The sequence below is a fragment of the Phyllobates terribilis genome, unplaced genomic scaffold, assembly GCF_046119375.1.
Source record: "Phyllobates terribilis strain yellow unplaced genomic scaffold, ASM4611937v1 Scaffold_2__4_contigs__length_985480577, whole genome shotgun sequence".
In the NCBI taxonomy this organism is placed as follows: domain Eukaryota; kingdom Metazoa; phylum Chordata; class Amphibia; order Anura; family Dendrobatidae; genus Phyllobates; species Phyllobates terribilis.
In genome coordinates, this window is record NW_027362762.1 from 846299430 (window position 1) to 846324855 (window position 25426).

Below are 25426 nucleotides of genomic sequence, written 5' to 3' on the forward strand. Positions count from 1 at the left end.
CAGTTTTTTTAGGTATAATTTTTCTATATACATATCTAAAAGATACATTTATATTATCTTTTAAGCTAAATGCAGAAAAACAAATTACTCCTTAAATAATATGTTCACAGTATTGTAAAGATTATTACAATAATAATAATCTTTATATAGAGCTAACATATTCCGCAGTGCTTTTCATACATTATTGTCGCTGTCCCCATTGGGGCTCACAATCTAGATTCCCTATCAGTATGTCTTTGGAGTGTGGAAGGAAACTGGAGAACCTGGAGGAAACCCATGCAAACATACAAACTCCTTACAGATGTTGTCCTTGGTGGGATTTGAACCCAGGACCCCAGCGCTGCAAAGCAAGAGTGGTAACCACTGAGCCACCGTGCTGCCCATACAAGTACAGGAAACCCAAATAAGCCTGTACTGTCATATAGACATATATCTGTATATATCAGAAAAATATGCTTGTAAAGAAGAAGAATATTGATGGCTGAGAAAATCCTCTCATACATAACAGTGCAGCCTGTGGTTGACTCTTAGGGTACGTTCCCACTATTAGTGTTTGTTCAGGCTTTCACGCAGCTGAATTTCCGCATGAATCCCGAACCTCAGCTCACTTGCGTTCTTACTTGCGTTTTTGTTTGACCCTTGCGTTTTTGTATTTCTTTGGTATGTTAGACTAGATGTGCAAAGATATAGATAGATAGAGATCCATGAGATATATTTATTTATCATATATAATTAGTGCCTTGCATGTGTACTTTACTGTACTTGTATTAACCTAATGACCAGCGAGACTCGGCTTCTCTGATGAGCATTGTAGTCACTACCTGGCGCCTGTGAATAGCGGTCACGTTACTGCTATTCACAGTCACCAGAGAAAGATTCGAGGAACGTGGACTACAGCGGAGCTTCGTGGGAACATTTTGGGTAATAAATTGGTGAACCAGGCACTGTCTATTGTTTTTATTTCTGTCTTTTTATGTTTTTCAGGTATCCTTTTCTGGACTACTTCGGATTCGGTGGATTACTTCGGGCCTGCATGGGATTTGTTTTTATTTTTTTCAATAAACTGGTGAATAAGGGTTAGTGTGGGGGAGTCTTTATTTAAATCAAGTGTTTTTTTCTGTGTGAGTGTTTTTATTTTTTATTACTGGGTTAGTAATGGGGGTGTCTGACACTAGTGCAATCGGGAAGAGTCGGGCAAAGCATCAGAATTGGCGCATCTAATGTGATGCGCCAATTCTGGGGCGGTTGCGAGCTGGTATTTTTAGGCTGGGAAGGGACCAATAAGCATGGACCTTACTAGCTGATAATATAAACCCGGAGCTGTCTGCTTTAGCTTGGCTGGTAAACAAAAATAGGGGTGACCCCACATAATTTTTTTAAATTAATTATTTATTAGGTTAAACGCTAAAAACACCTGGGTAGAAGCACTTTCAATGCATGTGCTTTTTTTTTTAACTGTAGATTTTCTACATCTAATGCAAGTCTATGGGGAAATTCCGCACAGAAGACTAAACTTTCCCGCAAGAGAAATTGACAGGTTGCTGCTCGGAAATCCGCACCGCAGGTGATTTTACGCAGCGTAAAAAAGAAGCCCAGTGGGCATGGGATTTCTTTTAATCCTATCCACTGTGCTTGTACTGTACAATGCAGCGTTGTGGGCGCAGCGAGAATACACTGCATCCAGAATGCTAGTATTACTGATCGGGGGAACACAGCCTTAATGTTTCTGCCATCCATACCATGGCTCCTTAGTTTGAGTTTCTGGCACTGACAAGTTTCAAATGTAGACTAAGTATTAATTATTTAGAGACATCCACTGAGCACAGAGGGCCCCTCCCCCAATAACATAACAGTGTCCTGTATGCAATGTTGGTTTTAGACAAACGGATAATAGGGGAACAAGAGTTCTCGACTGTCAGGCAGTCTTAACGGGCAGCAAATCACCCGACAAATGAGCAAAACACTCATTCATTGGGTACAGTGATTTTTTAGTTGGCCTAAAAATCATAGTTCTCAGCAGCACATCATACTATGTAAAACAAGATGTGCTGCTGAGAACAATTATATTCCATGAGCACAGAACGATCATATTAGTGATTGTTCTGTGCACATAGAATTATGGCTGTCCAGTCTACACAGGCCATTAAACGACTAACTTGTATGTTGCCGATTGGTGGTCGTTTAACGCCTGTGGTCGGACTGTGAATACAGAAGTCTCTCAGTTGCAGAAGCTCAGAAGGGTGCTGATGCTAATGTGCTATGACTGCAGAGGAACGACGTTCCCACCTTCACTGTTACATGTGCGGCTGCTGTGTAGGAAGGAATATGGACTGATCGAAGTGAGACCAGAAAGCAGCAGTGTAGCTTAGAGGGAACACTAGTCAGTACCTCCATCTCAGGAGCAAACATAGACAGAAGAAGGCCCTTGAGGAAGAACAGCATATGGGTCCTTTGAAGTCCAATAACTCATCATAATTCCACCTGCTTTGGAGGTAGAAGTTGGCCAACTTTACCTCTTGGGTCCACAAATGCCCAGGTTGCACCAATGGTACGTCCTCCCCTGCTCCAACTAATTTGGGGCAATAGTGAAAAGCTATCCAATGTTAATGCAGATAGCTTTCAACACATAGTGGACATGATATTACTGTGAAAGCCAAAGGATAGGTGTCTCTGATAAAGTGGCCATCAGGGTATGTCCTCTGCACCTCCCCGTCATCATGAATGCTCTGCTCACGGTAAGGCATGTTGGAATTCACTTCCCCCAACAATGAAATGTCCCCATACACAAAAGCATTAATTCATCATTTGCAACTTTTAAGTCACTTTTTGCCTAGTCTTTCTTTTTGCAGTTGCGAATCTTGCGTCAATTCATTAAAACAGTGTACGATGTTTGATGATTTTGGCGAAAACACAAATACGCCAAAGTTTTTTTTGTTATTTTAGTTTATTTGTGCATCTTTTCAGTAAAATGTTGCATGACCCTTTCAATAATCTTCCAAATGTCATATGTTAGTATTCCACTTTATGAATCAAAGAAAGCCGATGCCGAACGCTCTTATATTCCTAGAATGACAAACAGATTAAAACACCAAGACCCGAGCATTCGGGAGGAGGCGGCGCTGGACCCAGGAAGGGTGAGTACTACTCTGCTTGTTATTTTAGGTAGATGAGTGTTTGGGGTCCACTTAAAGTGGAAAACACTGTTAATAAATTAGCCGAAAACATCAGGATATTAAAAACCACACCAATATTGTCAAGCGAACCTAAAAAATAACAATGACTGCAAAAACTGAAGCCATTATCAATTTGGTGCATATACTGTATAAAAATCCCTTAAAAAAACAAATATTTACTAAAAAGAATAGAAATTTTTTTTTATTGGGGCTAAAATCAAATTTTTGAGGCCGGAGCCACATTTATACATTACAATTTTAAATGTCAATGTTGTCATATATGATGCGTCTTTTGGATTGCTAGTTTTTTTAGCACTGCTTAGACTTATGCACATTGTGTCTGTGCCTTTTGTCAGAGCTGACCATGGGAAAGATCTTCTGATGTGTGTGTCGGATGGGATACTCCAAGGCATGCCACTGTACAGCCATACAATGGCATACATCACCCATAGTGTCTCATTGCAAAAAAAAAAAAAAAAACCGTATATTGCACAGTTTAGTGAATTTTCCTATACAGTTGAAAACTTTAAAATGCATACCACCCGGCCACGAGCAAACGGACCCTCTTTTATCTACTGATGGGTAAATGAAGACATATGGATACAGATGATGTATACGCCGGGAGCTTTTGCCGAGTTATACTCCAAGTGTAAGACTCAGATGAAGTGTGCACAGCCCTTTACACAAGGAAAGCTTCGGCCATACACAGGGAGGGAGCAGCTGATTGGTGGCTTCCCACTATGGCTGACAGACAGGGGTCCTAGCAGGGGACCCTTCTCCACTAGAATATCCAAGCCCTGGGCGAGACTGTCTCTTTAAACTTATTTTAGTTCCATCCCATTTACTATCTCTGAATAGATAGTAACCAGAGATGAGCGAACCCAAACTGTAAAGAATTCATACTAGACACCTATTGTCCGAAGCTGAGCTCTGAAAACGGACTTTTCCCGGAAGCCAGTATTAGTGTTCAGAAGTTGCCGGAGGAGGAAGAGCGAGATTACTATGACCATTTTACAGCACCAAAGTTTGGGTTCACATTGACTTCCATTGGGTTCAGGATCAAGTTTGGGTAGAGTTCTGGTACCCGAACCGAACTTTGGGCTAAAGTTCAGACGAACCCAAACATCCACGCTCATCTTGCTCATCACTAATAGTAAAGACAGAAATATATTGCTACTTCTGGTATGTGACTTCTTTAGATAACTCTGACGATCTATCGACTGTTCTGGGAATGATCAATGATTATTCTCAGTCATTATCTCCACAATTGTTACATTTCAGGACAAATCTACAGTATGTGTCCAAACACAATGATGGGATTGTTAGGAGTTTTCCTATAACAAGAGCAGTTTTACCCAAATGCAAACCGTCTTTGTATGCATGCATATTACACATGGCTCCAATATATATTATCAATCCCTTTATGTCCTTTCACCTCCGTTCACACTTGTCCTAGATGTTACCGTTTGTAAGGAGCCATGATGCTGTAATGTATCTGTCCTGCAACAGACGGAACCAATAGACCTTAATGGGGTCTGTCAGGGGTTTCCGTCCCTTACACAACAATTTGTGCCATCAGAAGTGACGGAAATCACAACTGAGCCCTTGACGGAGCATCTTGTCTCATGTAGGATGAATCTGTCCGATTTTTGCTTTGGTTACTGGATATAGTATTGCAGCATAATACTGTATGACCAAGAAAAAAGCAAAACAAGCCGGACAAAATAACAAACAAGAAAAATATACTAAAATGTATCAGTTCACACAGGGATGTTTATAAAATAACCAAAATCATAGTCAGATGTTTACAAAATAATAAAAGACCTTCATATACGGCTACAACATCAGGGGATAATTGTCCTGGTGGTCCAGTCAGCATCAGGGGGCAACTAGCTGAGGTTTAGGGGGTGCGATGACCTCATCTAACAGGACTCAGGCGTTTTTGTAACTTTCTATAGGAGCAGCAGAGCAGGAGGGGGCATTTGTTTACATATGCTCTTGTATGGGGACACCATCTGTCTGACCACCATCCCTGCCCCCTCCCCAGGAGCAGCTCCTGCGTTTTTTTGCCCAGTGCACATTACAAAGTTGCAGCATTACATATAATATTCCAGATCCTGAAGCCACTCACCATTTTGCTAGCGTCCATCTTCCCAATGAGATCCCTTGCAGGCCACTTGCAGACCCCTTGTTGCTGCTGCTGGGTACAAGCTCCACCTCCAGTGCCCAAAATGCAGTTTAGGAGTTATCACACAACATTATCACACCCCGAGGAGGGAGGTGGCACTGCCCGACATCCAGAGGGGGCACAGCCCCAGCTGTGGGGGCAACACAGAACAAAGTGTTCTGCAAAAACAGAGAGGTGAAGAAATAAAGTATTCACAAGTGATGAGGAAGAGACAGTGATGGAGAAGGGGGGAAACAAGTAAACAGAGGAGCTGCAGCAGCGGCGGCGGCGGGCAGATGGTGCTGAGACAGTCACACAGGGAGGGCTGCAGAGCCAGAGAGCAGGAGAGGGTGGAGAGACACCGGCAGATCGATGTCTGCACACAGGGATGGAGGAGGGAGCCGGCTGCCACTGCCCGCGTCCAGCCACAAGTCACAGCCTGGCTGCAGCAGGCGGTCAACTCTTCCTGCTGCTGGGGGAGAGGCCGAGACAGCCCCGGAGAGGAGGGGCGCAGGATGGAGACAGCCGGGGAGAGGATTGTGGGAGAGGAGAGCCCCCCCAGCCCGTGCGGGAGAGGAGAGCCCCCCAGCCCGTGAGACGGAGCACATGGGTCCCCGGCATTAATAAGAATAGCCGCTTATTGTGGCTGCGGAGGAGGAGATGTCTGCCGTCCCGCTCCTCTGCTGGGGAGCAGGGGCCACAGTGCACTGAGGGGGCCACACACACAGAGGGTCCACATACTGAGGGTCCTCACACTACTCTGAGGTTCAACACAATACCGGGGGTCTACACACGCTAAGGGTCCATACACAGCGAGGGACCACACACTCTGAGGGTCTACACACATCGAGGGTCCACACACTATGAGGTTCAACACAGTTTGAGGGTGCACATACCGGGGGTCTACACACTCTAAGGGTCCATACACAGCGAGGGACCACACACTCTGAGGGTCTACACACAGCGAGGGTCCACACACTTGTATCGCCCTGTGCTCACAGCCCTCATAGTATTAGGTGATGATAATGGTCACATATGAGGATTATCGCTGCCAGTTATTTCTTATAATTTCTGCCACCAATAAAATATTCTACATCTGTACTGAAAACACTGGTCCCATTACATGGGCGGATCACTTGTCCATTCGGCCACATTACTGTCATTTATATGTTTATTTAGAAAGGTCCAATGGTTCCATCCAGGGTTTCCAACGTTTTTTTCACCTTCTAAAAAAAAAAAATCACACAGATTTTCTTTTTACGAAGATATTGTTGTGCTATGGTGTTGGTAAGCCAAACTTCCGACTCCTCAATTTCCACGACTCCGATTCCCTCATACATGGCTCATGTTTACGTGATAAATTTACTGTAGCACAGATTCATCTCAGCTAAAAGTCTAGACCCTTAGATCAGGAATAGGACAGACATTTATAGGACATTTCATAACGTTCCCAAATTCTTATGAAAAAATATTCCCCACAAACTGCATTGAATTACTGTACCCATTTTATTATATAGTTTATGAGTTAGAGTTGGTCCATTTTATACTGACTCCACCAAAATGGTCTACGACTCCACAGCCCTGTTGGTAAGCCATGATAAATTATTAAAACTCGGCAGCACTGTGGCTCAGTAGTTAGCACTGCAGCCTAGCAGTCAGGGCCGGACTGGCCATCTGGAAGTTCTGGCTAGTGCCAGATGGGCCGCATTACCTGCTATTAGCAATTGTGACGGAGCACAGAGCCGAAGGCTCCGTCAATTAGGCAGGCCGCGGGCATCCCTTCACACGCAGCGCAGGTCACTTGCGCAGGCAGGCCGCGGGCATCCCTTCAGCCGGGGCTTACTGGAGGCCGTCGCATGCAGGTGACGTCGGCAGTCGATGATGTCACTGCATCGCATCGCCAGCGTCCACTGAGAGACGGGACAGAAGAGGTGGTGGACGCTGAGGAGGATGAGACAGGATTAGGTGCGTATAAAGATTTTTTTGATTTTTGGGTGCTGTGGGGAACCATAATACTATATAGGGGCTGTTTGTGGGGGATGATTCTGCAATATAGGGGCTGTTTGTGGGAGACCATCATACTACATGGGGGCTGTTTGTGGGGGATGATTCTGCTATATGGGGGCTGTTTGTGGGAGACCATCATACTACATGGGGGCTGTTTGTGTGGAACCATCATACTACATGGGGGCTGTTTGTGAGGATCCATCATGCTATATGGGGGCTCGTTGTGGGGGATCATCCTGCTATACGGGGCTGTTTGTGGGGGACCATAATACTATATGGGGCTCTTTGTGGGGGATCATCCTGCTATATGGGGGCTGTTTGTGGGGAACCATCATGCTTTATGGGGGCTGTTTGTGGGGGATCATCCTGCTATATAGGGAGCTGTTTGTGGGGGATCATCCTGCTTTATAGGGGCTTTTTGTGGGGGATCATCCTGCTATATGGGGGCTGTTTGTGGGGGACCATAATACTATATGGGGGCTGTTTGTGGGGGACCATAATACTATATGGGGCTGTTTGTGGATGATCATCCTGCTATATGGGGGCTGTTTGTGGGGGATCATCATGCTCTATGGGGGCTGTTTGTGGGGGATCATCCTGCTATATGGGGAGCTGTTTGTGGGGGATCATCCTGCTAAATGGGGGCTGTTTGTGGGGGACCATAATACTATATGGGGGTTGTTTGTGGGGGACCATAATACTATATGGCGCTGTTTGTGGGGGATCATCCTGCTATATGGGGGCTGTTTGTGGGGGACCATCATGCTTTATGGGGGCTGTTTGTTGGGGATCATCCTGCTATATAGGGGCTGTTTGTGGGGGACCATCATGCTACATGGGGGCTGTTTGTGAGGGACCATCCTGCTATATGGGGGCTGTTTGTGGAGGACCATCATTCTATATAGAGGACTGTTTGTGGGGGACCATCATACTATAAGGAGGCTGTTTGTGGGGGACCATCATACTATATGGGGGCTGTTTGTGGGGGACCATCATACTATATCAGGGCTGTTTGTGGGGGACCATCATAGTATATGGGGGGCTGTTTGGGGCAACTATCATACTATATAGGGGTCTGTGGGGGATCTTCATCTTGTGTGGGTGCTGTGGTGGACATTATACTGTGTGGAGGTCTATGGGGCACATTATACTATCGTGGGCTGTGGTGACCTTCATACTGTATGGGGTGATTAAGGGGGACATCAAATTTAATGGTGTGGTTATGAGGGGCATCATGCTTTATATAGGGGTCTGTTGTGCACCTCATACTGTATATTAGGGGCTGTGCTGAATACCATAATGTATGGGGGGGGCTGTGGTGACCATCTTAATATGTCGGTGCTGTGCTGCATCATGCTTTGTATAGGGTTTGTGGAGTCATAATACCATGTGGGGCATAATACTCTATGAGGGTCATGAAAGGGGTATCATAGTGGGTGAGACCACTTAGGGGCTTCAGAGGGAAAATAAATGTAAGTGCTTCAATACATATCCTCTGTTTCTTAGAAAGTTGGGAGATATGCCATTCTTTGACGTGATATGACTTTTTCTATGGGACCTGTTACTTCTATGTACTCCCCTTGGGAGGCCCAATTGGGGGTCGTTGTCATTATGGGGAAGCAAGGAGGGATTATTATTATTATTATAAGAAAGCACAGGGGCTGTTTGTATTATTATAACTAGGTGCATGGTCACTATTATAAGGGGTCACAGGGGAATTATTATAAGGCAGCACAAGTTGTGGTTTGTGTAGAGGTGGTAGAATGAGAGGAGGGTCTTGGAAAAGCAGTAAAGTAAAGATGCCTCTGTTATATTTTACAAGGACGAATTATGGTCGGAAGAAGAGGTCATGGCGGTCTAGGTCGAATTAAAAAGAAGAGGGAAAACGAATTACAACAACCAGCGAGAACAGCACTGGTGAGAATCTGCACAGTACACACATATATGGTCTGCAGAGCACTGGTGTAGACCTGATATTACCATTATATGGCCACTGTATGGCCGTGATATCAGTCCCAGTGCAATGGTTTTAATTAAAGGGGTTGTCCCGGTTTAATGTTAAAGTCTGCAGTGACTCTGTATGACTACAGATTTCTGAATCCTCATAGTGTGTGCATCACATGCTGTGGGGATTCTCCGGTGTCGGGAGCGGCCGGTCATGTGACCACAAGTATGATTTGAATTCATGCGATCACGTGCTGAATAGACGTGCACGGCCTCTCTCAATACAAGTGAATTTAGCAAAGCAGAGTACGCTTAGTTGGAATGTGGCCGGAGGTGTGGAAATCCCACACTTGTGGTCACATGACGGCCTCTCCCAACGCTGGCACCGGAGAATCCTGACAGTGCGTGCTGTGAGGATTCAGAAGTCTGAAGTCACATAGACTTTAACACCAAGCCTGGACAACCCTTTTAACAATCAGTATAGTAGTATTATCAGTACTGTATATACGGGTAATATTTTGTTATGGCTTGTTGGTATTTGTCTGTTCTATTGCAATATTGTTATTATTATTCAATTTTATATAGCGGTATTAGTAGACATACTGAAAATCTTGATTTCCTTCAGGGAGGGTAATATAAGTAATAGATATCTCCATCGGGGGCTTGGACAGCATGGGCCTGTGTGTTTTTATATGCCAGGGCTGAATTTCAGTCCCAGTCCGTCCCTGCTTGCAGCGCTGGGGTCCTGGGTCCAAATCCCACCAAGGACTACATCTGTAAGGAGTCTGTATGTTCTCCCTGTGATTGTGTGGGTTTCCTTCCACACACCAAAGAAATAGGGAATGTAGATTGTGAGCCCCAATGGGGACAGTGATGATGTCTGTAAAGCACTGTGGAGTTAATAGCCCTATATAAGTGAGAAGAATATAATAAATCAAGTGATATATCCTTACAGCCCATCATTTGGATACAAAGCCATTAGCGACTGTCACTGAACTGTAAAATTATAAGAATCACAGTCATAAAAATCTGTACAAATTTCTACAACTTAAAAAAAAAGTCATGGTCACATCAAATATCTTTTTACAGACAGGGATAAAAAGTGCCCTATTTTTACCGATTTCCCATGAATTTCTGGACCATTAGCATCACTGGTTCCCTTGTTTTTAGGTCTCATTCAGATGGCCGTTTTTCACGTACAGTACAGACCAAAAGTTTGGACACGCCTTCTCATTTAAAGATTTTTCTGTATTTTCATGACTATGAAAATTGTACATTCACACTGAAAGCATCAAAACTATGAATTAACACATGTGGAATTATATACTTAACAAAAAAGTGTGAAACAACTGAAAATATGTCTTATATTCTAGGTTCTTCAAAGTAGCCACCTTTTGCTTTGATGACTGCTTTGCACACTCTTGGCATTCTCTTGATGAGCTTCAAGAGGTAGTCACTGGAAATGGTTTTCACTTCCCAGGTCTGCCCTGTCAGGTTTAATAAGTGGGATTTCTTGCCTTATAAATGGGGTTGGGACCATCAGTTTGGTTGTGCAGAAGTCAGGTGGATTCACAGCTGATAGTCCTACTGAATAGACTGTTAGAATCTGTATTATGGCAAGAAAAAAGCAGCTAAGTAAAGAAAAACGAGTGGCCATCATTACTTTAAGAAATGAAGGTCAGTCAGTCCGAAAAATTGGGCAAACTTTGAATGTGTCCCCAAGTGCAGTTGCAAAAACCATCAAGCGCTACAAAGAAACTGGCTCACATGAGGACCGCCCCAGGAAAGGAAGACCAAGAGTCACCTCTGCTTCTAAGGATAAGTTTATCCGAGTCACCAGCCTCAGAAATCGCAGGTTAACAGCAGCTCAGATTAGAGACCAGGTCAATGCCACACAGAGTTCTAGCAGCAGACACATCTCTACAACAACTGTTAAGAGGAGACTTTGTGCAGCAGGCCTTCATGGTAACATAGCTGCTAGGAAACCACTGCTAAGGACAGGCAACAAGCAGAAGAGACTTTTTTGGGCTAAAGAACACAAGGAATGTACATTAGACCAGTGGAAATCTGTGCTTTGGTCTGATGAGTCCAAATTTGAGATCTTTGGTTCCAACCACCATGTCTTTGTGTGACGCAGAAAAGGTGAACGGATGGACTCTACATGCCTGGTTCCCACCGTGAAGCATGGAGGAGGAGGTGTGATGGTGTGGGGGTGCTTTGCTGGTGACATTGTTGGGGATTTATTCAAAATTGAAGGCATACTGAACCAGCATGGCTACCACAGCATCTTGCAGCGGCATGCTATTCCATCCGGTTTGCGTTTAGTTGGACCATCATTTATTTTTCAACAGGACAATGACCCCAAACACACCTCTAGGCTGTGTAAGGGCTATTTGACCAAGAAGGAGAGTGATGGGGTGCTACGCCTGATGACCTGGCCTTTACAGTCACCAGACCTGAACCCAATCGAGCTGGACCGCAGAGTGAAGGCAAAAGGGCCAACAAGTGCTAAGCATCTCTGGGAACTCCTTCAAGATTGTTGGAAGACCATTTCCGGTGACTACCTCTTGAAGCTCATCAAGAGAATGCCAAGAGTGTGCAAAGCAGTCATCAAAGCAAAAGGTGGCTATCTTGAAGAACCTAGAATATAAGACATATTTTCAGTTGTTTCACACTTTGTTGTTAAGTATATAATTCCACATGTGTTAATTCATAGTTTTGATGTCTTCAGTGTGAATGTACAATTTTCATAGTCATGAAAATACAGAAAAATCTTTAAATGAGAAGGTGTGTCCAAACTTTTGGTCTGTACTGTATGTGTTCTATCAATGCTTTTTAAGGCCAGAATACGTGTCCATCATTGTCTATGGGGAACTTCACATGTCCAAGTTTTTTGCGAACCACATGGACCATTAACAAAAAGGGGGAATGTCCAATTTGGATCCAAGTCACGGCCAGTCAGCCATAGTAAAACTCGGGCCGGTCAGACTGGCTCTATATACAACTCGAGGGGTTTGCCTAGCGGACAATCACAAGAGCTGCTGCTATTTAAATGCACTATCATGGCCCATAAATCAGATCTCAGATTGCCCATGTGAATTAGCTCATAGCCTAACGGGTCTGTGTGTTGTCTGTCCTCCACACATGAACCGAAAATAAGTTCAGCTGAACATACTGCTCTCTGCTGATTCTCCTGGATCTCTCTGCAGCATTTGACACTGTGGATCACCAGCTCCTCCTCCCTATGCTCCGCTCTATAGGCCTCAAGGACACTACTCTCTCCCGGTTCTCCTCCTACCTCTCAGACCTCTCCTTTACTGTATCGCTTGCCGGCTCCTCTTCCTCTCCTCGTCCCCTTACTATCAGGGTTCCGCAGGGCTCAGTCCTAGGCCCCCTCCTCTTCTCTCTTCACACAGCCCCTATTGGACAAACCATCAGTAGATTTGGGTTCCAGTATCATCTCTATGTTGATGACACCCAATTATACACTTCTTCCCCTGACATCACCCCCACCTTAACACAAAATAACTGGGATTGTTTGTCCGCTGTCTCTAACATCATGTCCTCCCTCCATTTGAGGGCTCATACCCATCAGCGTTAATAAAATCGGTCCAATGTTGTACCTGAAAAGTCAGATGAGTGTCATGCGAGTACAATGTGATTTTTCTTACCTAGCATCTGAATGACATGCGAATGCAATCCGTATGCAATGTGATTTTAACATGAGCTTTTACATATTCTCTATGTCATTGAGGCTATGTGCCCACAATGCCGAAATGCTGCATATTTTTTCCGCTTCTCCCTGGCAGGAAAAATGCATGCGGATTTTACATGCGTTTTTCCCGCCAGGTAGAAGCGTTTGTCAAGTGTTCTTCACATGCATTTCTGCATGCGGGTTATCAAGCGCTTTTCCAAGCAATTTTAGCATCACTTGGAAAAGTGCTTGACAACTTGGTCACACGATATAAATCCATGCAACCGGCATATATAGTGTGACCAAGTAATAGTTTAAAAAAAAGTATAATAATGGTGAAAAATAAAGATTATACTTACCTTCCGATGGCCCCCGGTCTCCTTTTTCGCTCCGTCCGGTCTCCCCGGTGTCTCGCGGTGGTGTGAAGGACCTGTGATGACGTCATTGAGTCATGTGACAGGTCACGCGACCGCTGTCGTCAGCGGTCGCATGACCTGTCTCATGGCTCAATGACGTCATGTCAGGTCCTCACACCACCGCGAGACACCCAACACACCGCACACATCGCTATGGAGACCGGGGGCCATCGTAAAGCAAGTATAATCTTTATTTTTTATTTTAAATTATTTTTTTTTACAGTTTCTATGGTACCCAGGTCTGGATGAGAGTCTCCTCTTCTCCAGGCCTGGGTATCATCCGCACATTGAATCGCTTCATATTGGCGTGTGCACATGTAGTTATGCGGATATCAAGCGTTTCAATGCAAGTCAATGGCGGCAATTACGCTGCGTGTCCGCAAAATAAATGGACATGCTTCATATTTTTCCACAATGAGAATCCGCAGTGTAAATTTCCGCAGCATGTGCATAGCACATGCGGATTATCATTGGGGACCATGGGGCACGTATTACCAAGCGTTTTTTAAGCGTTTTCGCTGCGGAAATTCCGCAGCAAAAACGCTTGAAAAATGCATAGTGGGCACGCAGCCTTACACATAGTTTTCCAAGGAAATATTCTTCAATACCTAGATAGAAATATGTGAGTGATATATATAATCATTGCTTTGCATGTGTAGCTTACTATACATGTATTTAATGAGTAAATAAAAAAAATGGCATGGGATCTACCGAAAATTTTAATAATCAGCTGAGGGAAAGACAACAGTTGGGGGCTGATGTTTATAGTCTGGGAAGGGGATAATACCCATGGATCTTCCCAGGCTATTAATATCATCTCACAGCTGTATACTTAGCTTTTACTGATTATTAAAATGGGGAACCCCCACCCCCAAAAAAAAGGCTAGGCAGACAGCTGCGGACTGATATTAATAGCCTAGGAGGGGGCCATGGATATTTGTCCCCTCCCAGTCTAAGAACATCAGCTCTCAGCTGCACTTCCCACTTGCCCTGTTGCATTGACAAATGAGGTAATAGTATTGGGATTGATGTCAGCTTTGTATTGGCAGCTGACATCCAGCCCAGGGATTGGTAATCGAGAGGCGTCTATAAGACGCCCTATTACTAATCCCATAGTCATATTGTAAATAACAAACACCCACAATAAAGTCCTTTATTTGAAATAATGACACAGACTCCTTTATTGAAATAAACCACCCCCCTCTTTTATCCATTTACTTGGGAAAAATAATAAACAACCATATTCCTCACCTGTCCGACAAGAAGATGATCCATATGTCCCACAATGTAAATCCATCTCTGCTACATCTGGATATATAGCTGAATGGTGGCATGATGCGAACGTTCAGCTATAAATCCAGGAGACACTGAACTTTCTCATGGCGCCCACGCTGATGTCACTGAGGTGAACGGAGTTCATTGGTTCTGAACTCCGCTCACCTTGTTCACGTCAGTGAAAGCATGAGAGCCTTCTATTACGTGCAGCTTAGTGTCTCCTGGATTTATAGCTGAACGGTTGCATCATGCCATCATTCAGGTGTGTATCCAGATGTAGCAGAGATGGATTTAAGTCATGGGACATATGGATGATATTGTCGTTGGACAGGTGAGGAATATGGTTATATTATTTTTCCTTTTTCCCAAGTAAATGGGTAAAAGAGGGGGGTGTTTATTTCAATAAAGGAGTCTGTATCATTATTTCAAATAAAGGACTTTATTCTGGGTGTATTCTGAATCTCTCCAAAACTGAACTTCTTGTGTTTCCTCCATCTACTAACCTATCTCTACCTGACATTGAAATTACCTTGGAGGGTTTAACCATAACTCCCAAGCAGCAAGCTCTCTGTCTTGGGGGACATATTTGACACAGAAATTTCGTTTATTCCCTATATCCAATCACTTACTCGCTTGTGTCACTTGCTTCCTAAAAACATCTCTAGAATCTGACCTTTTCTCACCTTTGAGGCTGTGTGCGCATTTTCAGTATTTGATTGCAGAAGTTTCTGCAAGGTTTCTGCATGTCTTGGCAGCAAAAACGCTGCGACAAAAACGCGTGTTTTGCTGCTATTTTGATGCGTTTTTGTACAGCAATGAATGCTTTTTGGAGCTAAATAAATATATTTGAAAAAAGAAACGTGGGACATTGCTTTAACCCATGGATTACCATCGGACCTAAGGTGAGTATATTGGTTAATTTAAATTATTAAAGAATGTGTCTGTTGTATATCAAATAAAGTGTTTTATTCCCAGTGTGTGTGTTTATTTAACTCTTTACTTACAGCTTTAGTAATGTGGGTGTCTGGCTGACACCTCTTCATTACTAAAGCTAGGGTTAAGTGTCAGCGACACCTAATACCATTAACCCTAATCCCATTACTCCTAATACTGGACTTGTTTTGTCAGTACATACGGATCCACCGCATGTAATGACATTTCAGTCTATTAAAATCTGCAGCGGAAGACTGGTGTCTCCGCTACAGAAATTGACATGCTGCAGATGAATTTGGGTACGTGCCCATGATCAGGCAATGCTACGGGTTTGACGCTGCATATTTCTGCAGCGTCAAACCTGCAACGGCCAGATGTTACAGCATAGTGGATGGTATTTCTAGAAATCCCATGTCCACTATGTGTGCATCTGAGGCTGCGGATCACCCACGGACACTGACATGTGGTGCATCTTTCAGGACTGCAGCATGTCAATTTGTCTTGCTGAGTCGCTAGTCTCCGCAACAGAAATTTGACCACTAGAATGTTTTTAATGCAGTAAATCCGCATGGTTCAGTGAACGCACGTGGATTTACCTGCGTTCAATAGAAAGCAGCGTTTTGGATGCACCAAAAATATGCGGCATCCAAACCTCTGCTACGTCCGGATCTTGGGCACATAGCCTAAAATTAAAAAATCGTGTGGGCTCCCACGTCATTTTCATAACCAGCAGAGGGAAAGCCAAATATGTTCCCTGGCTATTAATAACAGCCCACTGCTGGTTGCTTGGCCTTTACTAACTAGATTACAGGGGGACCCCTTAAAAAATTGACGTAGGGTCCCCCTATAAAATCAAACCAGCAAAGGCTAGGCAGACAGCTGTGGGCTGGTATTAATAGCCAGTGAAGGGGCCATGGATCCTGGCCCCCTCCGAGGCTAATAGTATCAGCTGTCAGCCGCCCCAGAAATGGCGCATCCATAAGATGCGTCAAATCTGGCGCTTAGCCTCCGCTCTTTCCATTTGCTGTGGTGCGGTGGCAAGTGAGATAATAGGTTTGAAGTTTATATCAGTCTTGTATTGGCAGCTGACATGAAGCCTGTGTTAGTAATAAAGGGCGTCTATAAGATGCTCCCATTACTAACCCCGTAGTAAAGGTTTGGAAACAAAGGCAAAGCAAGAATAAAGTCTTTTATTTTAAATAAAATTCCACACGGTTTTAATCATTTATTTAAAAGTAAAAAACACCGTATACTCACCTAGCGCCTAATCCGCTGAAGCTGTTGTAACCTGTAAAAAACAAAAATAAAAAAAAACACCCCTCACCTGTCTGACGTCATGATATAATGCAGAGTTTCCCACAAAGATCTGAGTCACTTCTAGAACACTCACATTAGCAATCACTGGTGTGACTGTTCTAGAGGACAGCACTCTTTACACTGACATGGAGTGTAATCACTCCTGTCAGTGTATAGCGCTGAGCTGATGATCAGTTGATAAGCTCCAGTGACCTCACTTACTGCACCAGTGTTGTGCGAGAAAATACTGACTGTTATGTTCTGCAACTTAGAACTAAGGAATAAGAGGGAAAAGCTGTCCCTGCACTGAGACTCAGCGTAACTCTACACTGGGGTGGGTGCCCTATTCCTTGTGAATAGCCCCACCGACACTCCTGCACTGAACTCAAATGAAGACCTGAAGGAAAGGGAGAGGGTGTCCCTAAAAGATCTAAGGACTGGGATCAAAAACAGGAGACCTCCTAAAAGAAAAGTAAGTTGCAGAAACGAAGATAAAAGGAAACAAAACTGATGGAACAAGAAGTCCCAGGATATCAATTGTCCTAAGCACAAAGAACTAACAAGGCAACTAGCCAGAGAACAAGCGAAACAACACTGGTGTCCAGCGGGGAATAGGAGACAGGTACTGAGTAATAAAGAGTGAAGAGATCACGTGACCCAGGCACCCAGCACCAGAGGAAAAGACTAGAAGCCAGCAAACCACAACAAGATGGCCAATAGAAAAACAACATAGATTCTAAAGTACCTCCCCTTTTACGAGATCCTCTGGATTCTCTAGGCCGAGCCTTACCAGGAAATCTCCTGTGAAAAGCCTTAATTAGCCTTGAGGTCGAGACGTCCTCGGCCTTCACCCAGGAATTATCCTCGAGGCCGAAACCTCTCCAGGACACAAGATACTGTAATCTCCCTCTATGCCACCTGGAATCCAGAATGCGAGAAATCTCAAATTCACTGTCCTCATCAACAGGAGGAACAGTAGGCTTCGCCTGCTTATCAGGCGTGTCCGCCTTCTTAATTAACGACACATGAAACACAGAATTAATCATCCAGGACGAGGGAATGCCCAACCTCACTGCTGCCGAGGTGACAATCTGAAGCACTTTGAAAGGACCCACAAGTTTAGGCCCCAGTTTTTTCGACGGAATTTTCAAGCGAAGATTCCTAGAGGACAACCAAACCATGTCCCCAACAGCAAACAAGGACTCCTTTCTTTTTTTGTCAAAATACCTTTTTGATCTCCTTTAGCCTCTTTAAGATTCAGGCGTACACTGGTCCAAACCCTCTCCAAATCACCAGAAAAATTGTCCTCCTCCGGTACAGTAGCCCCAACTTTGGAAAATGGACCAAAAGATGGATGCCTGCTAGTACAACAAAAAAAAAAGGAGAACACCCAGCCGAGGAAGAAGTATGATTATTAAGGGCAAACTCCGCAAGTGGTAGAAATTCTGACCACATTTCCTGATTGCCACGAAACATCTCAAAAACTGCTCGACATCCTGGTTCTTCCTTTCAGTCTGTCCATTGGACTCTGGATGATGCCCCTCCGAGAATGACAATTTAATTTTCAATCTGTCACAAAAAGCACGCCAAAAGCGAGCCACAAATTGTGGTCCTCTATCGGAAACAATGTCCGTGGGAACACCATGGAGCCTGACAATCTCCTTCACAAAAGCCTTAGCAAGAGTCTTGGCGCAAGGTAACTTGTTGAATGGAACCAGATGACACATTTTACTAAACCGGTCCACAACAACCCAGATGACAGAAAAACCCTCCGATAGAGGCAGATCGGTTATAAAATCCATGGCAAGGTGTGTCCATGGCGAACTAGGAACTTCCAAGGGGCACAGCAACCCTGGAGCGTGAGAGGTATTCGACCTAGTGCACACAGAACACTGATGCACCCACTTGATAACCTCCCTTTGCCACCCTGGCCACCAGAAACTTCGACCGATAGATAGACTTCCTAGTTTCCGAAATCCCTGGGTGACCCGCCAACCGAGACTCATGACATTCAACAAACAACGTTCTCCTCAAGGCTCTAGGCACAAACAATATACCACACGGAGTGTTAGTTGGTGCCGCACTCTGAGCTCCTAGGATGCTATTCTCCAACTCAGAATCCAATGCGGCCACCACCACCTCTCTCTGCAAAATACACTCCTCCCTCTCAGCATTCACCGCTGGAGAGAAACTACGAGACAAAGCATCAGCCTTAACATTCTTTGTCCCCGGGACAAAGGTTACAGAAAAATTGAACCGGGCAAAAAACAGTGCCCACCTAGCCTGATGGGCATTCAAACTTTTAGCTGCGTCCAGATAAATTAAATTCTTATGATCAGTGAAAACCTGTATAGGATGTCGAGCCCCCTCCAAAAAATGTTGCCAATGCTTGAATGTGAGTTTAATAGCCAACAACTCACGATTCCCAACATGATAGTTGAGCTCTGTCTCAGAAAATTTTTTTGAAAAGAAAGCACAGGGATGCACCCCATCCTCTCCCTCCTGGGACAGAACTGCCCCTACGCCTATAAATGAGGCATTCACCTCAACCAAAAATGGCTTGGTCTCATCTGTCTGGATAAGAACAGGAGCAGAGCTGAACCTCTCCTTAAGATACTCAAAAGCTTCAATAGCCTCAGTGGACCATTGGACTGTATTAGCACCCTTCTTGGTAAGATCAGTAATGGGTTTAGCAATGACAGAGAAATTCTTAATGAATTTCCTGTAATAATTGTCAAACCCCAAAAACCTCTGTACCGACTTCAAACCTTCAGGCCTCGGCCACTCCAGCACAGCCTGAACTTTCACCGGGTCCATCTCAAAACCATCACAAGAGATAAAGTGACCCAAAAAACAAATTTTCTGGACAGCAAACTGACACTTCTCCAATTTAGCAAAGAGTGTATTATCTCTCAGTATCTGAAGAACTTCGCGGACACTCTGCCAATGAGACTCAAGATCCGATGAATAAATCAAAATATCATCCAGATAAACAATAACACTCCTACCGATCAAGGGTCTCAGAATGTCATTGATGAAATTTTGAAAAAATGTAGGAGCATTAGTGTTACGGATCCGGGTGATGGAACCTCTGTGCTGCGGTGCAAGGAGGGACCCAGAGGGGCGTAACTAAGTATCAACTTGGACTGACCCTGGTCGTACGACGGCTAACGACTCTGTGACCAGGGAGGGACCGAGCATAGGGACCAGGTGCTACTCTGGGGACGACCTTGTAAGGGAGCAGGTGATTCCCACGGTACAGATGGCAGGGACTGACCGAAATTGCAGATGGGCACAGCAGGCAGGCTGGCGAGCAGAAGCCTCCAGGTAGGCTATCAGGTAGACACGGCAAGTGACGGCAGGAGTCTCTAGGTAGGCTGGCAGGTGGTCACGGCAAGTGACGGCAGGAGCCTCCGGGTAGGCACGGCAGGTAACAAGCGGGTAACAGGCAGGTAACAGGCAAGTGCTCCCAGGTGAGCGGGCCGGCAGGTACGGCCGGTAACAGGCAGGTAGCGGGCAAGTGCTCCCAGGTGAGCGGGCTGGCAGGCACGGCAGGTAACAGGCTGGCGAGCAGGACTGGTAGTCAGGCTAGCAGCGGGACCTGAGGGCTGAAGCAGAGGTAAGAAACACTGTGCAACAACTTTTGCTCGGGCACCTCCATTTTGGAGGAGGTGCCTTATATATGGGAGGGCCCTCGGGTATTGGCCGGGAACTCCTTAGGACGGCGCGCGCAGCCCCTTTAAGAGAGGGAGCGCGCACCCTAAGCACAGTGCCCGGGGAGCTGCACGCGCCGGCAGCAGGAAGAGGAGCGCTGGAGAACGCAGCGCGGGGAGCGAGGAGGTGAGTGGGACGGCGTCTCTGCCTGGCAGGGGGCAGAGACGCCAATGCTACAGTACCCCCCCTTTACGCCCCCTCTTTTTTAGGCCAGAAAGGAATTTTTCAAGAAGAAGCGGGGCATGAATGTTCTCCCTGGGTTCCCAAGTTCTGTCCTCTGGGCCAAACCTCTTCCAATCCACTAGAAAAAGGGTCTTTCCTCTTACCCTATTACTGGCCAGAATGTTCTCTACCTCAAAAACGTCCTCAGCGGCAACCGGAGCAGGGGGAGTACCTGGATTGTTGGAAAAAGAGTTGAACACAACTGGTTTGAGGAGAGATACATGGAAGGAGTTGGGAATCCGTAAGGTGGCCGGGAGTTTTAACTTGTAGGCCACTGGGTTGATTTGTTTGAGAACTTCAAATGGACCGATGAACCGAGGACCCAACTTATAGGAGGGTATTTTGAGTCGGACATGTTTGGAAGAGAGCCAGACTTTATCTCCCGGGCGGAATTGAGGCGGATCCAGACGTCTTTTGTCAGCATGTTTCTTCATCCGCTCGGAGGACTGAAGAAGTGCGGACCTAGTATTTTTCCAAATGGTGGAGAATTCGCTGACAAGAGCCTCCGCGGCAGGGTTGTCCACCGAGGCATATATGGGAAACGGAATCCGGGGAAGTTGACCATAGACCACGAAGAACGGGGATTTAGAAGTAGATTCGCTCTCATGGTTGTTGTAGGAGAACTCGGCCCATGGTAGGAGCTCCACCCAATCGGTATGGTGAGCGTTAACAAAGTGCCGGAGGTAGCTGGTAAGGATTTGGTTGATACGCTCCACTTGGCCATTGGACTGTGGATGGTAGGCGGAGGAGAAATCCAGGGTGACATCCAGTAGCTTACAGGTAGCTCTCCAGAAGCGTGAGGTGAACTGAACCCCTCGATCTGACACAATGTGGAGGGGTAGGCCATGGAGACGGAAGATATGACGGAAGAAATCCTTGGCCAGCTCCGATGCAGACGGGAGACCAGGCAGAGGAATGAAGTGGGCCATTTTAGAAAAGCGGTCGGCGAACACCCAAATGACAGAACAACCAGCAGAAAAAGGGAGATCAGTGATAAAGTTCATGGCAATGTGCTGCCACGGGGCTGCAGGTGCGGGAAGAGGCAGGAGGCGACGGGCTGGAAGATGTCTGGGAACTTTGTTGCGTGCACAGGACGAACAGGCCGAGACGAAGTCTACCACATCCTTGCGCAGTGTAGGCCACCAGTAATGCCGGGTAATGAGCAGGAAGGTCTTCTTTTGGGCAGCATGGCCAGCTAGTTTAGATGAATGACCCCAGTGAAGAACCTTCTCACGATCTGGTACCCCTACAAACGTCTTACTGGGTGGAAGACGAGTCAGATCCAAGGGGGCCACATTCATCACTTTGGAGGGGTCGATGATGTGCATAGGCTCCTCCTCTTGATCGGAGGACAGGAAGGATCGGGACAAGGCGTCGGCTTTGACATTCTTGTCCGCCGGGCGGAAATGTAGGATAAAGTCGAAGCGGACGAAGAACAAAGACCACCAGGCCTGACGCGGATTGAGTCTTTGGGCATTCTGGAGATATGCCAGGTTTTTGTGATCCGTATAGATGATCACCGGGTATAGAGCCCCTTCAAGCAGGTAACGCCACTCCTCCAGCGCCAATTTAACGGCTAACAGTTCTCGGTCTCCAATGGAGTAGTTGCGCTCAGATGAGGAGAAGAGTTTGGAGAAGAAGCCACAGGTTACCATTCTCCCAGATGAAGATCTTTGGGTGAGCACCGCTCCGGATCCAGAGGAGGAAGCATCAACCTCCAGGAAGAACTGTTTGTTGCAGTCTGGACGGTGCAGCACAGGGGCAGAGGAGAAGGCTTGCTTTAAGGAAAGGAAGGCCTCCTCAGCTTCGGGCGGACATTCCTTGGGATTTGCTCCCTTACGGGTGAGCACAGAAATGGGAGCAGTCCGGGAAGAGAAGTGCGAGATGAAGAGGCGATAGTAGTTGGTGAAGCCCAGGAATCGCTGAATCACCTTCAACCCCTCCGGACGGGGCCACTTTAGGACAGCAGAGAGCTTCTCGGGATCCATTCGTAGACCTGTCTAGGAGATAACATGCCCAGGAATGGAAGAGAGGTCTGCTCGAAGAGGCACTTCTCAAATTTTGCATAGAGGTGATTCTGCCTGAGCTTAAGCAGGACCTGAAGAACATCCCTCCGGTGTGTGGGAAGATCCGGAGAGAAGACCAAGATGTCGTCCAGGTACACCACCACGCAAGAATATAGAAGGTCACAGAAGATGTCGTTGACTATTTCTTGGAAGACGGCGGGAGCATTGCAAAGACCGAAGGGCATCACACGGTATTCATAGTGACCATCTCGGGTATTGAATGCCGTCTTCCACTCGTCTCCTTGACGGCTCCGGACCAGGTTATACGCCCCACGTAGATCTAGCTTGGTAAAGATCCTAGCTCCCCTAAGACGGTCAAACAACTCGGAGATGAGCGGCAGGGGGTATTTGTTTTTGACCGTGATTTGGTTGAGTCCTCTATAATCAATACAGGGGCGTTAATGAACCATCTTTCTTCTTGACGAAGAAGAATCCAGCTCCAGCCGGAGAAGTAGATTTCCGGATGAATCCCCTGGCCAGATTCTCCTCAATGTACTCCGACATGGCCCGGGTTTCGGTCGACGACAATGGATAAATGCACCCACGGGGTGGAGTGGCACCGGGTACCAGGTCGATCGGGCAATCATATGGCCTATGCGGTGGCAGTGTCTCGGCTTCCTTTTTACCGAAGACATCTGCATAGGACCAGTAAGGTGCCAGTAGACCGGGTAAATTAGCCGGGGTAGGTGGAGGACGAGCCGGGCGAACTGGAACCAGGCCGGTCTTATGGCAATCCTGCCCCCAATGGAGTACTTCACCGCATTGCCAGTTCAGCACGGGTTCATGTCTCTGAAGCCAGGACAGCACATGGAAGGAGATCCTCTCAGAGTGCAGCATTCCCACCTGCAGAGTTATAGGTTCTGTGACGAGAAGGATGGTTACCGGAAGGAGTCTTCCAACCACGGAGGCGACTGACAACGGTTCAACCAGAGGTTTGGTGAGAATCTGATATCTCTCTACCAGGGACTGGGAAATGAGGTTTCCAGCAGCTACAGAATCCAGGTGAGCAATTTCAAAGTGACGGTTCTCTCCCCAAGAGATAGAAACAGACAAAGTCAGGGACGGAGAAGGCTTACTTTTGCCTAGGACGACCTCGCCGATCGGTCCTAGACACTGGAGTTTCCCGGCTTCTCCGGGCAGGAACGGACGAAGTGCTCCTTACTGCCACAATAGAAACAGCTCCCCTCGGCTCGGCGTGACTCTTTGCGAGATTTGACCATCTTGGTCTGGTTGATCTGCATAGGTTCGGGCGATTGCGCCCGGGGAGTGACTGGTTGAGAGGCAGGTCTCTGGAAAGTAGGAGCAAGGCGAGGAAACTTTCTCTCCCGGGTAGTCTCTTTGGTACGTTCTTGGAAACGGATGTCAATCCGGGTAGCTAGTGACACCAGGTCATCCAGGGTGGTAGGAATGTCCCGAACGGCTAACTCGTCCTTAATCCGACCAGAAAGACCCTCCCAGAAGACGGACACCAGAGCCTCGTTGTCCCAGGCAAGCTCAGAAGCGAGGGTACGGAACCGTATGGCATATTGGCCCACGGTGAGACTCTCTTGGCGGAGACGTATCAGAAAGGAGGCTGAAGAGGATTTTCGTCCTGGTTCATCGAAGACTTTCCGGAAAGAAGCGAGGAAAGACGATAGGTCGGACACCAGGGGATCCCCTCTCTCTTACAGGGGATTTAGCCATGCCAGTGCTTCCCCAGTGAGATGGGACTTGATGAATGCCACCTTGGCTCGGTCGGAGATGAACTGATGTGCCAAGAGTTCAAAGTGCAGGGTGCACTGGTTTATGAAACCTCGAGCTAAGGCGGGGTTGCCAGCAAAACGTGGAGGTGCCGAGAGCCGGGGTCCATAGCCGGACGCCATAATAGGACTAGGTTGTGGTGCCGCAGAAGCAGGCGCTGCTTGACCAGAGACAGACACAGACGGATCGAACAATGCGCCTAGGCGAGAGTTAACAGACCGCAGGAAGGACAGGAACAACTCCTGTTGAGCCCTCTGATGTAAGACCTCCTGGTGCAGGTCGGAGATTGCGGGGGTCTGGGGGCCACCGGGTTCCATGGCCCGATTAAACTGTTATGGATCCGGGTGGTGGAACCTCGGTGCTGCGGTGCAAGGAGGGACCTAGAGGGTTCAGAACCAAACTTACACTTTTCAAGAAATTATCGATCAATCAAATTAAGTGCAGAACCACAATCCACCATTACCCGAAACTCAATCAAACGACCCTGACAGGTGGTATTACCAGGAAAAAACACCCCAGCAGAATGTAAAAACGCAATGCGAACGGGAGTGTTATTTCTACTGACCATTTTCTTTTCTTTCCTTAAGCGAACCTCGCATTGCTTTAAAAAATTATCAGCCTTACCGCAATACAAGCAAAGTCCCTCAGAGAATCTCCTGTCCCTCTCCTTGGAACGGAATATCATTGCCCCCACCTGCATAGGTTCCCCAGTGTCAGCAGGATTATTGTGAGAAACAGACTCCAGCAATATGGGAAACTTCTCCTCATTCTGTCTGGCC

General features: G+C 46.3%; 1 protein-coding gene and 1 long non-coding RNA gene across 2 annotated transcripts in view; one reads left to right on the plus strand and one right to left on the minus strand.

The window, feature by feature from the left end:
* Positions 1-5837, minus strand: part of HIP1 (huntingtin interacting protein 1) — a 199203-nt gene extending 193366 nt beyond the window's left edge. The window contains exon 1 of the mRNA XM_073667838.1: positions 5305-5837. Within this exon, the coding sequence (XP_073523939.1) occupies positions 5305-5322 (18 nt within the window). The 5' untranslated portion in view covers positions 5323-5837. The remainder of the gene's footprint in view (positions 1-5304) is intronic.
* Positions 5838-6499: 662 nt separating this feature from the next.
* Positions 6500-25426, plus strand: part of LOC141253017 (uncharacterized) — a 37418-nt gene continuing 18491 nt past the window's right edge. The window contains exons 1-2 of the long non-coding RNA XR_012314197.1: positions 6500-7305; positions 9170-9264. This is a non-coding gene — a long non-coding RNA (uncharacterized lncRNA). The remainder of the gene's footprint in view (positions 7306-9169; positions 9265-25426) is intronic.